Source organism: Catharus ustulatus, chromosome 3 (genome assembly GCF_009819885.2).
Source record: "Catharus ustulatus isolate bCatUst1 chromosome 3, bCatUst1.pri.v2, whole genome shotgun sequence".
Lineage (NCBI taxonomy): Eukaryota > Metazoa > Chordata > Aves > Passeriformes > Turdidae > Catharus > Catharus ustulatus.
The window spans coordinates 51409155-51423349 of record NC_046223.1 but is presented as its reverse complement, the minus strand read 5'-3'; the positions used below and the strand labels follow the sequence as shown (position 1 = coordinate 51423349).

Genomic DNA, 14195 nt, shown 5'->3' with positions numbered 1-14195 from the left:
ATCTTTAAAGTCAGAATCAAGTGACAGTTTCAGACCAACTACTACAGTTCCTAGGGCTTATTTCATTAGTTACAATAATTTCAGGTGCCCATAGGCAAGTTTATTTTAAATTTGTGCTGATTTCTTCAGAATGATTAGGAATCTGGAATCTAGACAAAGGCCTGATTTGCTGATGTGCTAGTGACAAGAAGATGCCTGCCAAATTCATAATTCTGCCAAATTAATTTATTTATGCACAAATAATTGTTTGGAGATATAGCAAAGGCTTTGTAATCCCAGCAACTGTTACATATTTGGCTCTTCAAAGTAAAATGCAGTAGAGATTAGCTGCCAGAACTGCCTTAAAACACATAAACCAGCAAGGCCTGGTTGATTGGACAGCAGGATTTTTCTTATTACTAGACTCAGATACAAGCTGAATCCTAAAACTGGAAACAACACTAATTTCTTTATGTAACATAGCCCTCTTTCCATACATGGAAGATTACCGTGAAGACAAGCAGTCCTTTTCTTTCATGTATAAAAAGAATTTGATTTATGTCTACCAAGTTGTCTGTACCATGCAGTTTTTCAGGATACCTTGACAGCTTAAGTATCCAGTCACAAGATATGACCTTTCACCTTCTGAGTTTATGTTAGATCCTAATTTCTTTTTCATATCTGTATTTAATAACTCAAAAAATTAATCGCTGAAATCTTTCATACTGATAAAGAATTTAGAAGACATAGAAATACTTCAAATCCATAGATAAATTCTCACAGTTTTCCAAAGCAACCATTGCCTAAATATCATACAGACTTTCTAAAAATGATTTAGTAATTGAGAAATCAGTTCTTGGTACTGTGTTGTGATATTGTCAAGACCTGAAGAGACACAGCTATTCACATAATTAAATACGTTGTTAAAGATCTAAAACATTCAAAGTACTTAAAATCACAGTTCTCCATATGAAAAAAAACCCCAAAAAACGACCACATTATTGCTCTTGTGAAACACATTTGCAGGTAATGTCATAATGACTTTTATTTCACATATCAAATAAAATTGCCAATTTTATGTATCAAATCAAATCAAAAATTGATTTCACATATCAAGTCAAATAGCAAATTCTCAAAGACTGCGTGAACAGTCCAGATAATTGCATGCAATGGGATGTCACAGGGTGAACCATTGAGTTTAAAAAATATTCTGGAGTAAATAAATAGTGATATTCATTGTTTCTTGTTCCTAAAGGGCAAATCTTTACGTTTCCAGCAATCTTCTCAGGTTTTTTTTCTGTTTTGTCTCTCACCCTCAAGGGTGAATACTTTACAGTACTCTATAAACTAAGAGTGTGGTATCTGTTATATTTGATTTGTAGTCTCAATTATTCTGTTTTAAACATGTGATGATTTCTTTGAAAAATTGAGAAAATTATTTCTTGCACTTGGAAAGGGAAGTGTTGAGGAATGATAATCCCCAGTTTCTTAGCAGGTCATTTTGAAATTTCACAGAGATGTCTCCTATACAATCTTTATCCTGATGCTGGAGACAGCTTTTATGTCACCACAGACATGTAGCCCACCACCATAAAGAAATCTGTGTAAAGCTGGACCCAAGCCCCCTGATGTTTGACAGATTAATTTTTTTTTTAACAACTTGTGTAAAAATACTGGGGGTGGGGGTGTGCTTCAAAAGATCAAGACTTGATGGAAACAAGGAGAAACAGTGCTGATATAGTCTTAATATCAGCAATTTTATAGCAGTGATGACACTGACTTAATATCAGCAATTTTAGAGTCCGTATCAGATAGAGAAAGGTGCATTATTACAGATGTGCAATTACAGTGCAATTTCCCCCCCATTATTATCTGTATCCACCCTCTTCCATTTCTTTCTCCTCCACTCTTTCACTCCCTATCTGCCCTCACCCTGCCTGCACAATGGGAAGCAGAGTCAGGGCTTTTGGTCAGAGACACAAAATTCTCCGTGGGAGACTGCTCACAGCCTGAGCTGTGCCCAGTGATGCTGAGGAAAGCTGAACTCTTAGCAGAGCTATGGAATCACTTGATTTGGCATTCTCTGCTGTGGGGTTGCCTATAGGAAACAGAGCTCCAGGGTATGTGAGGTTTCCACCCTGCCTGCTGAAACAAGTCTGTGCTTTGGGTTCAGAGGGAGATGGGTACAGTTTGTACTCAGGGTGCATATGGTAGGTGAACTGAACACTTCATCTTTATTTTTTTAAATAATAAAAATCAAATACATACATGAATTCATTCTATCCTCAGTTCAAGAACTCCCAATCCCTACTACACAGAGCAATTTGCCATAGCAAATTATTTTTCTTATGAAATGGAAAATTGCCATAGTAGAGAACTCTGTCAACATAAACTGTTTAAACAAATGTTTGATTGTTCTGCAGTCAAATAACTAGATTCAGAGACAAAGAATAGAAAGCTTAAGTATTTAAACACTAAATGTCTCTCAGTTAATAAAAAAAATATTTTCTGAGTTAGAAAATATGGAATGACAAAAGCTTGAATCTCCAACTTTTAAAAGATTCATGCACTGAGAGGGAAGCCATTTCCAGAAAGTAGTCTTTAATAATCTGCATTTCTACCTGTGGGGGATGCAGGTGTCTGACATAAATGACTGACTTACATTTTACACACAGTATTTTCATACTCTGCTGCTACTGCAACACACTTTGCAATGTAGAGCAAGAGCCTTAAATAATCTCTTAGCTCAACACAATTTTTCCTAGGCTAGCATTTCATTTGGTATGAGTCTGAACATGATATCACGTTCCTATTTGGGATACAGAGTCTCTGATACCATATCTGCTTGCCTTTCTCTCTTTCACTCTCTTATCAGTCACAATCAGAAATGCTTCTGACATCTTCTGATAGATGAGGCGCTACTTTCCTCTGATGCCTGCCCACAGCACAGTGCATGGACTGCCTGTAACTCTGCTCACAGATCAGGGGAGCGTACTTGTGACGGTTCACAATCAGAGGAAAAAAGATTATTTTCTCATTTGGTATTTCAATTTTTAAAAAAATAAGTTAGATAAAAGAGTCTTTATCCCTAAATGTAGTAAGAAGATAATTTTTTAGAGGTAGCAAGCAGTTGCTGTGAATGTAACATAAAACACGGACAGAAGGGTCACACTTTTCAAAATAAGTTCCTCAAAACATTTAAAAGTGAGTAAGTTTGACTTGGTTACCCCAACACTTTTACTTTAAATGAAGATTCTTTTAAGGGTCAGACTCCGAATTTTCAAACAAAAACTCTTTCCATGCCTCTATTTGTAAAATTAATAATGGTAAAGCCTCTCTTAAAACCCCCCAATTTTTGCTTTATTCATCAGTTCATTCAGAAACATCCTCTGTCTGTCTGAGGGTTTTCATTAACTCAGCTTTTTATACTAGACTCTGGGAACAGTGAATGCCATTGCATTCATGAAACATGAAAAATACCTTATCATTTCTTATAACATATAAGGTAACGTCACAGCTTAGGCTGACACAATTTCATATCTGCCTGGGCTAAAACTAAGGCCATTTCCTTCATATAACTGACTTTCCAATGCCCAGCAGAACAGATTGCTCAGAGAGATTGTGGAGCCTCCCACACCAGAGATATTCAGGAGCTTTGTGGATGCAATCCTGTGCCATGCATTCTAGGATGACCTGCTTAAGCCAGCAGGATGGACCAGATGACCACTGTGGTCCTTCCAACCTGACCCTCCTGTGATTCCATGAGCTCCTCTTCCAGGTGCAAGGAGCTGCAGGAATTGCCAGACGTTCGCAGGCAACATGCAGAGAGACATTAATTAGTAAGCAAACTGTGCATTCAGCAAGTACTTGACTCTGAAAAGCAGTGAGGACAATTTAAGGGACCAAAATTATAGCACCACTGGTGACTTAATAGAAACATCTGGTGGAGGGCTGACTCTTCATAAAAGCTTTTCTGTTCTGCTAGTCACTGAAATCTACAGTATCCTATATCTCAGAAACACCCTATCATTCTCTACATTGGACTTTATTTGTTGCCAGAGCAGAAAAATATGTATTGTATCAAATTTGAGGGTAAAATATGTTGAATCTCATGCCCCAAGAAGAACCACAAGAGCAACTCTGTTGGCAGTGCTATTCATATTTGATGTTTTAATGTAAATGAGCTAAACCAATTTTTTCTCTCTGCTGCACTCAAGTGGCACTTCTCTGCAGAACTCAGTGGTATCACAATTTGGATCCCAGTTTGCTACAGAGACTGGTTTACTACTGTTATTTTATCAATTAATTAATGTCTTGTATACTTGCAACATGGACCAGAACTCCCTCGTTCAAAGGCATTAGGTTTGCTTGTTTTGAACTTAATAAAGGGTAAAACAGTTTAGGTAATGAAGAAGTTGTTAACATCAGATAGTGACTTATTTTCTGTCTGCTACTAGGAGAAAGAGCATTATTTCCCATGCCAGAACCTATAAATCAGTGGAGTGAAAATACCATTTTAAGATAAATGTTCTCAGGAGAAAATACATGTTGCAGATTCGCAAAGGAGAAATGCCCTTTTAATATAGTATTCCAGAAAACATCTCCAGAAATTGAGGAATTAGCTCAGAGGCTTCTGAAATTCTCCTAAAGTGAGAGCTGAAGAAGTTCAGCTGTTGAAGTATTGTCAACAGATGACAATTAAAGTGTGGCTAGAAAGCACTGAGACCTCTCTGCTAATTATTGTCTACATCTTAAACATCAGGACCTTTCGAGACATTTTAGAAATTGGTTTGCTTATTGGCAAACTAATTTTCATCAACTGTCATAAAAAAGGTGCAACGCCAAGCACAAATTGACATTCAATGATTTTAGCTTCATTTTTTTGGTGAAATGTGAGTTTTCAATGATACTTAGAAAATAGCAGAAGTCAGCTCCAGCGTTTTTACATTAGTAATAAACATGATTGAATTTTTAAAAATATATTTTCCAAGTGATGTTCTAAAACTATGAATGCCAGTTTAAAAATTCTAAGCTAGTGACACCAAGCTGCAGTGGCATATCAGGTGGTCCAGATAACTGTGACATTGCCCCCAAAGAGGCTGTCTGACCAGCTGACATATTAAAACATTATAATTCTCCCTTTGTCATCTTATTGGATTTGAAACAATATTTGCTATGGTGCTTAAGCCAAAAATAAAAACTCAAGCAGAATCCTACACTCCTTTGCTCTGACAGAGAGGCCCTGAAGGCTTTTTGAATTTAGGGAGGGATGAGAATAATAATAATATACTGTAGTGCATATGAAAACCTCTTTTTAAACCAAATGTGATTCACAGTTTAAAAAAAAGTGAACTCTACAAGCAAATCTTCATGCAGAAATAATCTATTCAGCACTATAGGGATCCTATAAATAAAGTATGGATTGCTGATTTTTTCCCCAACTTATTTTGAAAATAAGAAGCAGAAGTAGAACTAAGTCTGTTGGTAGGAGAGTGAGAAGAAGATTGCTGAAATATTTGGAAATTAAAGGTTTCAATGATGTTTGAGCTTTCAATTCAGGTGCAGTAAAATAAAAACTAAGCAGACATTTCAATGGTCACTGGATGGTCACCAGAACTTCAAAGAATCATCAGAGTTGGAAGAGACCTTGTAGATCATGTAGTCCAACCATCTATCACTCACCTCTGCCCAAGAGCAGGCAGGTACCCAAACCAAACAAAGTCCCTGTACCCCTCAGTCCTCACAAGTAAGATGGACATTCTGCAGTAGCAGTGAGATTTCTTTTTTTCCCTCTGTAAAATATATCTGAGCTTTCTTTTTAAAAACAACTATTCATTTGTACAAAATTTGTTCAGAAGGAGGTAGGTGCTCCTTTGAAGAAAACACACATCAGAAAAGCTTCTTGGGTTCAGGACAGAACTCCTGGACCTGCAGGTAAGTGTCTGCCTGAAACCACCTTTATGTGCCCCTTCAGCAGTGTAGAAGTTTGAGTTCCACACTGGGGCTAAAGGTGGGGCAGTGGACTGTAGGTTGCTTCTATGAGGACCCATGAGGACAAAGCTCAGCCCTTATTGGACACTGCAGGTGTTATCCACCTCAGGAAAGCTGAGAGAAGCAGAGAAGGAACTCGAATCTTTTCTTTCACATCTTCTTGAAAGTACTAACAACAGGCTATTGGCTACTTCTGTCCATCTGAGGTAAAAAGGGAAAACATTTCCCAGGCAACCTCTAATGCACAGCAATTTCTCAGATCCAGCCATTTCATTTAGAGACTAAAGTGAATTTTAGCTTTTTAGAAAGCCTGGTCATTTCTATCAGTTTTGATGATATATAGGATGAACTTTATTCAATGTTCTCATGTTACACTGCTGTTTGTTACCATAATATTACAGAGGTTATACTTTGGTAGTGGATAGAGTGCTATAGTTATAGTTTCATGGTTCAAACTGACAAGATATTATAATCTTACCGCAAGAAAATTTTCTTGTGATACAGCGCAGCACACAGTGCAGTCAGTCCCTAAATGAAGTTACTATTTTCCTGTTATTCCTCAGCTTTAAAAATATTACTTATATAGCTGTGTCCTTAAAACAGATCGTGGTCTGTTCTGAAAACGAGCAACATTAGCCCCTTCTGTATTACAAATTTATAAAGTTTTGCAGATGCTAGCACATAAGCTAAAAATTAAATGTAAGGATCTGACTCCAAGTAAAATCTGGCAAACATTTATCTTCTGTGAGAAAGGGAAGGAGAGAGGCAGGGTTAGAGTGTCGTGGACAGAAAAGAATGCATCTCAGCTTCTGTGGAACCAGGAAAGCAGCCCTGTGGTACCACAGTGCTGAGGAAGTTGTGGAAAATTGGTACAAAACACGTATGATGCAAGGTTAATGAACCTAAAATTTGACCTAACCATTGAAGAGAAGGAATGCATTTCAGTCCTGAAAGCTCAGTGTGTCTGATCTTTCACAGGTATAAACTGATGGAGTCCTATTGAACTCAGTGGAATCAAGGCATTTTACACTCTTCCACAGCACTCCAATTTGAGTCTTGTTTTCATCTTTTAGTTGCTCTGCTTTTTAAAGCAGTCCTAGTAAAACAAACCAACTGTGCACTGGAGGAATTTGTTTGGTAAAGAAATGCATTCCAGTTGTATCTTCCTAGCTGATATCGACAGTTTGCTCAAGAAAATTATTTTTTAATGAGATACTTAGTATTGTAAGAGCATTTCCAAATGTTTTTTAATAATTGTTCTCAGATCTGCTAAAGCAGAAAGCAACTTGCTGGTGTGCAAGTTCTTCTTTATTAATCAGGACTAATTATTGTTTTCCTGACTGCCCTACAGTCTTCTAAGGACCATATCGATTAAACTGAGATAAATGGCCTAATTACATTTATGATGGCCATTCTGATGCTACTTAAACATTGTTATTAATAGATACTCAGATGTTATGGAAGCGTGTAAAACAAAAATGACTCTGCATAAGTCAGACAGAGCCAAGTCATATTCCAACATTTGAAACAGAAAGGTCCTAGAAAACAGCATGTTTCAACATGGTTTTCAGGTAACACAAAGCCAGAAGAGTGCTTTCTCCATGAAGGTGTCGTGCATCCGTTTTCATCTCTCTCTGGATGTCCATGTGAGGTCCTCTCCTCCATCGCAGCAGCCTGGTATGAACCAAGACATTCGGTCTAACCTTCCCAGAGGTTTAAAGCCAAGCGGGAAGTTAAGGGAAAGGCAAAACCAAATTTCAGGTGTTGCCCATCTTTAGTGCACTTCAGCATGCAGCTACATACATGTTCCTCTCCAGAAATACAAAGCAGAGGTGTGCAAGCAGAGGTCCCAGCTGTCACTCTATACCCAGATCACTGTGTAGAAAGGAGAAAACAGCTACACCCTTTGGGTGACAGCTGAATTTTTGAGACAGCACTGAGGCATTTCATGTCAATATGTGTTTATTTGCACAGCAATCACCTGGGGATCTACACCTCTTTTACCAAGGGATGAATCCTTGCACACTTGATGGTAACTTTGCCACCTTGTATTAGGACAAGTCCCAGACCCTAGCCAGTCTTTACATGCCCTATAGGAAGTGTGTTAAATTGTGTGGAGGGAAAGAGAAGGAATAAGAATATGAGCATATATATCCTTTCTTTCAGAAGTAATAAAGGGCAATTGCCAACAGAAGCTGTAGTTCCTGTGATCACACAGTAGATCGATACCATCCTCTGGGAGTTGTCTAGTTTAGTTGATGTTTCTTAATTTCATTTTTACAGATGTGTATTTCTCTAAGCCATTCTTGAACTGCTGTGTATTCAGTCAAAACATGCCTGCCTCCTGCTTTATTTTTGAAAGGTAATGACCACCCTTTTCAAAACACCTTTCCTACATACAGATGGGTTAGTATCATAGACTCTGCTGTGAATAACCATGCAGAAAATTGTGTACAGGTCCTGACAGCAGTTGCCCTACAAGTGTGTTTTTATGCCACTGTGGCAATTAGCAAAACTTGACAGGAGATGCTCTGCTCTTCTTTTCAAAACTTTGCACTGCCAGCATTAACACACATCATAGTGAGATATTAGTTGGTGAGTTTTCTCATACCAGAAATTTTTGTGGGTAACTAGTACAAACCTACCACCTACCAGCCAGAAAAAAAAAAAAAAAAAAAAAAAAAAAAAGCCTCTGCAACTGTTTCCTTCTAAATATTTGTTTCTACTTTTTTAAAAATAACCTGCTCAAAGAGAAGTAAATCTTGCTGCTTGTGTCTGAGGGCAATTCTTCTTTAGCTAAAAATGTAACAAATTTGTCTCTGTGTGTGACTGGAAGAATCCTAACTGTTCATGCCCACCTATTAAGAGGAAGAGGTCATCAGCTATGTTTATCCAACCAGGCAACCCGGATGTCTTATTTGGCTGGACAGCAAGCTAGCAGAAGAATATCATATGCCACCACAAGACTATGTGACTTAAATAAGTAGCTAAACTGAGTTCTCACTCACAGCTCCTACTGGGAGAAAGAACAGAATAAAAAAATACAACTCAATAGGACCCTTTCATTGGTTTAGTTTCTCTTGTTTGACACAGTTTACACAGTTAAATGATAGCCCTAGACTTTCCACTTTTCAAAGAACGGAACAAGTGACAAATATATATCAAAATTACTGCATCAATGGACTGATGATACCAGACCATTCAATGTGTGCAAAAGAAATGCTTAATTCACTCAATTGCTGGTTTTTGAGAATTGTCTCTGACACAAACTTTTTACTTACAGTTTTGTCACAGAAGTCTCACCTCTGGAAATACACTCTGTTCTATCTGATCTGGCTCTGATTTGTTATTTTTCTACTTTAAAACTGGAGGCTTTAAAACAGATAGCTATCACTAGCCCAGACCTGAGCACTCTGAACCTTTGCAATATATCTTCTAAATCCCACAGTCTGTTACAGGATAATAGAAACAACAGGGTTCAGAGTTTCGAATATTGTTTTCCAATGCAGGTTTTTTTGGAATGGCACTGTAGTAAGAATAATAGAAAAATTGAATTTAACACTTCTCCACAGTTCCTAGGATTATGCAGAATTCTTCTTCTTGCTAAGAAAAGAAAAAACCTTGGAGAAGTTGACTTTGCATTTTCAAATTCTATGAATTAGTTCAACAAATTGTCTTAAATGAAAAAAAAATGTATTCTATCTCTCTAGTATTTATACAAAGCTAATACTTGATATCTGAAAAACTGCTACTACTGTCAGAAGGCACGTTTATAGGTTTCTACTCATTTTGTGAAACACAAAAGGTTACTAGCAATCCTCATCTGATTTCATATGTGGTACCTGGCACCGTGACCCATCTTCTCAGCATCATCCATCTTTAGGTGCCAAAACTGATGCACCTTGTGGTGGCCAGAAAGAGAAAGAGCATCAGAACTTCTGAATTTCTTTTGTACACTTAGGCTGCATCTGTGTCCCAGTATCATCAAGGTATAAACTCTAAATACCACCAATTTACACTCTCAAGCTTGTGACTGAGAAGTGCAAATTTCACACTAGAGGTAAAGCCACTGTTTCACTGGAAGAGTAAGAACTGATGTCCCTGCAAGAGTAAGCCAGCTTGCTGGCTGAGGAACAAGAAATATGAATTTCCTAGTTCCGACATCTTCTACCCCATATGGATGTGAAAGGAGGAATACTGAACCATTATTTCATTACAAAAGACTTGATTTTGTTCTGGCAGCTAGTAGGACCGCAGCTGTCCCTTTCACTTTCACCCTGTGACAAGCACATGGAATGTTGTAATAATTTCAAGCACGAAAATGGAGTAACAATGTGATGATGAACAACACTGAGTAGCTAAGAATTCCTATTTACATGGGATGTCTTCCTGGCTGCACCAAGCAGCTTGTTTTTCTGTTAGCCCAGAAACCAGAACCAATCTCATCGATAGCTTTTGGCCATATATCTACCTTGATTTGAGGAGATACTAAGTCTCAAATATTTCTTATGGTTAAATAGAGATGTGTTAGGTTTTCTCTATTGACAGTAATGGTTTGGTTAGTAGCTGGCATTTTTTGCTACATACAGCTGCTATGAAAGAAACTACCAGACCAAGAGCAGTTTTTTGCATGAGATTTAAAAACTACAAGAAAACCATATATGTGTAATAGAATACCAATTTTCAGACCATATCTCAATAAAATATGGTTTAGCTATTGGTAGAAGAACCATGTGATGAGTGAAAAGGAATTGCATATGATCAAACGTCTCAAACACACATCATACTTCCAATGAAGACACTGAAGAGTCAGTCTGCTACCATGACTTACCTAGAGGTTTGGTAAGAGCAAGCAGAGGCCTCAGTTTCAGAAGGGAAAAGGACACAAACAGAGAGAAAGGGGAGCTGCCATTATAATGACATATTTATATATTATTTTACATAATTAAACATTTTACAATTTTAAAAAGTGATCTGCAGTATATTGGATTAGGTTCAGCAGAGTGCAGGGTGCAGAGTGCCTTGCTCTGATGGAATCACTGGAACTTCACTGGTGACAACTCCTGTCCACCCTATGGAAATAAACTCAGAAGAAGCAGCCATTCATAGCCATTGAAACTTCTGCAATACACAATTTTTTGAGACCATGTGAGTGCAAACCAGTCAGTAAGTGTTTTATCCACTGCAGAGAGGCCAAGCTTAAATTGTATTTTTTCTAGATGCTGAATTGAGTTTGTTCAGAGGAAACACTGCAGATAAACTTTTCTTTCTAAACCAGAAAAACTCCTTTCCTCAGCTGAAGTCCACTTACTATATTTTCTATTAGTATCACCACTAGTAGTTGCCAAGGAACACAGATGCACCAACATGTAGATACAGAGCTTAAAAACAAAGCTTTTCTAAAAACTTTTTATCAAAAGAAATCAATAATTTAATTATCAGAAATTATTATAAGCAAATATCTTACAGATTGCCTTTTGGAAACTTGAATATAATGATACAGTTACAGGGTCTTTCCTTACAGAACAGGTTATAGTCTCTCTAGGCTGAGACATGCTCTTATTTAAACTTACAAATTAATCATCTCACCAGCATGATATTAGCCTTTCTGAACCTGAGCCTAGAGAAGTAGTACTTTAGTTTTTGAAAACAGTTGGCAGTTCACACAGTAGGAATTTGGGGAGGAAGAGAGAATGACATGGAGATTACAGAATAACAGTTCACCCAACTAAGCTTGACTTTGGGTTGTTAGATGGTACGAGAAAATATCTTCCAGCATCTTCAAAGAGATGGGGCACTTCAGAGCTTATCTGTGACAAACCTCTTTGTTTCTGCAGCCATCAGTGAAGATACAGCAAAGGAAATGGAGGAGCTGCAGTTATGCATTTGCAATACACAAAGTCCTTGTTTTCCCACTAGGCACTGCAGAATAGCAATTGTCCATTCACAGCACATAGCACATCCTCTGCATTTCAGAGCTAATATTTTTGCAGTCCTTAAGCTAGCATGCTTCAGCCCAGTGTAGTTAAAATTTTTAACCCTATGGGGTGCACTGCAGGAGATAGGTGTGCTCATGTTCTGTTCCTTGTTAAAGGAATAGTTTTTTCAGGCGTAATTTTCAAAGTTAAACTGAAATAGTTTCAAACTGCAGAGGATTTACATTTACAACAACATTTCAAACAGAGCTATAAAAAGTCTCTTTCCACAAATGGGAAAAATATGAAGACTGCTGGTCGTTTAACGTACCTGTATATTAATCCAATTAACAACAGAAATCTCCTATGTTGGCTGGAGTTATTTTTAAGACTGCTTGCACACACACACACAAGCTCTGACAAGTGGCTCTTCCCCTTATAATTTAGAATCACGCTCTTGAAGACAATGTTAGTTTGATGGTAGCAGTTGCTTTCATTTACTGCAGCACACGCTGCCCACTGTGATGCTGCAATACTCATTCAAGGCAGATCACTGGCTCAAACACGAATGCTATCAAACAGATGCCAGGTTACATCACTTCAATTCCCGAGCAAATTTCTACTTTTCTCTGTTTAGGTAGCAAAAGCTGGTGAAAACTGGCGTTGATATAAGACAACCAGCTCTCCCCTCTCCCAGTGGGGATCTGCTTCTTAGTCAAAGCTCAGGCTGCTTCTTAATTTTGAACTTCTGAACCCAAACCAAGTAAAGTAATCTAAGCATGATTTGAAAAAAAAAAACAAAAACAAAAAAACAACCAGAAAAACCCAGTACTCCTAAAAATGAGGCTGATATTCTTTTCTACTTGACCTGTTTATTTCCAACTCTTCCTCCCTCTACTCTAACTCAGAAAAACTCACAGCCTCCCTCAGGATAAGAACAAGTTTCTGTTTTCTTCTCCCTTCATCTAAGCCAGACAAGTCCCAGGTCTCCTCTCCTGCCACAGAGCAATAGGAAAATCAATCACACTTTCCCCACGGGGGTCAGAAAGGACTACCACAGGAGATTCTTTTTGCAATCTTCTGTAACCATCAAATGGTTAAATCAACATAAGTTAAAATTTTCATCTAGTTTGAATAAAGAGAAAAAGGGAGGAAATTCAAAAAACAGTTGCTGTAGTAACGATCACCAGTAAAAATCTTTTTCACTAAATAATAGTATTATCTTCCTCTCCCCCTCACAATTTTAGTCCCCCTCCAAAAGAAAAAAAATAAAAAATAACCATGCTGCCTCTTTTAGATTTGCTGTACATACCTCAACCATTAAACAAGACATTTAACCATAGTGGCAGTTCTGTGACCTTTGAATGCCGTGAAATCTCTAAGCGGTGCAGCTTGTTCATGAAGACTTGTACTGCAGAATCCAGTAACTGCATCCAGGATTGGGAACAGAAATAAGTAAACGACAGCAAAACAAAAAACAAAAAACAAAAAGCAAAAAAATAAAAAATAAAAAACAAACAGAAAACCCAACAAAACCAAACCAAACAAAAAAAAGGATAGTAATAACTAAAAATAATAATTAAAAAAAATTTAAAATGAAAATAAATATAAAGGATTTTTTTAAAGCGGGGAGAAGGAAAGCCAGAGGCAAGGCGAGGTCCCGCAGTGGCCCCGGGCAGGAGCGGAGCACCTGGCGGAGCGTGGCGGGAGCGGGCGCTGCGGGCGCTGCGGCGGGGCCGTGCGGGCAGCGCGGCCGGGCGGGCGGGCGGGGAGGCGCTGCCGCCGCCGCGGGCGCAGCGCTCACCAATCCCGGCCCTGCCAATCCCTGCCCTGCTGCCAGCGCCGCCGAGAAACCCTTTCTGTTTATGTTTCCTCTCCTCGGCAGTGACGTCAAAGGGTTTAGTTTTTCCTCTGCATGTGCTATTAATTTTAAGCGACTACTATGGGCGGAATGCGGCGGTGATTTAGGCAGGCTACCCTAGGCGAAAGAAGCCGGAGTCGTGATTTATCTGTCCTGGATTCAGCCCAGAAAGATTTTATACCCAGGGGTACCAGAAAGATCAAAACATCCTCATAACATGGGGAAAGGGTATAAATATGTTTATGTATATGGAAGTATTCTTAAACACACACAAGATATTTTTCAGGGAGAGCTGGATTATCTCCATGGGTTGTGGTGCAAAATCAGACCCAATTCTGCCCTCGCCCTACAGTAAATCAGGAACTGCTTGTCTAAGTTCAGCAGTGTCACACCAGTGTAAACCTGGCTAAAGAGATAAGACTGAGACTACTGTACACATCCTTCTATCA

General features: G+C 38.3%; 1 protein-coding gene across 2 annotated transcripts in view; it reads right to left on the bottom strand.

Annotated features, from left to right (window-relative positions):
• The window catches only part of PDE7B (phosphodiesterase 7B), a 167135-nt gene extending 153720 nt beyond the window's left edge, over window positions 1-13415 (bottom strand). For both annotated transcript variants that reach the window (XM_033054217.1, XM_033054218.1), the window contains exon 1: window positions 13198-13415. In XM_033054217.1, coding sequence (XP_032910108.1) covers window positions 13198-13218 — 21 coding nt within the window. In that variant the 5' untranslated portion in view covers window positions 13219-13415. The remainder of the gene's footprint in view (window positions 1-13197) is intronic.
• Window positions 13416-14195: the final 780 nt, after the last annotated feature.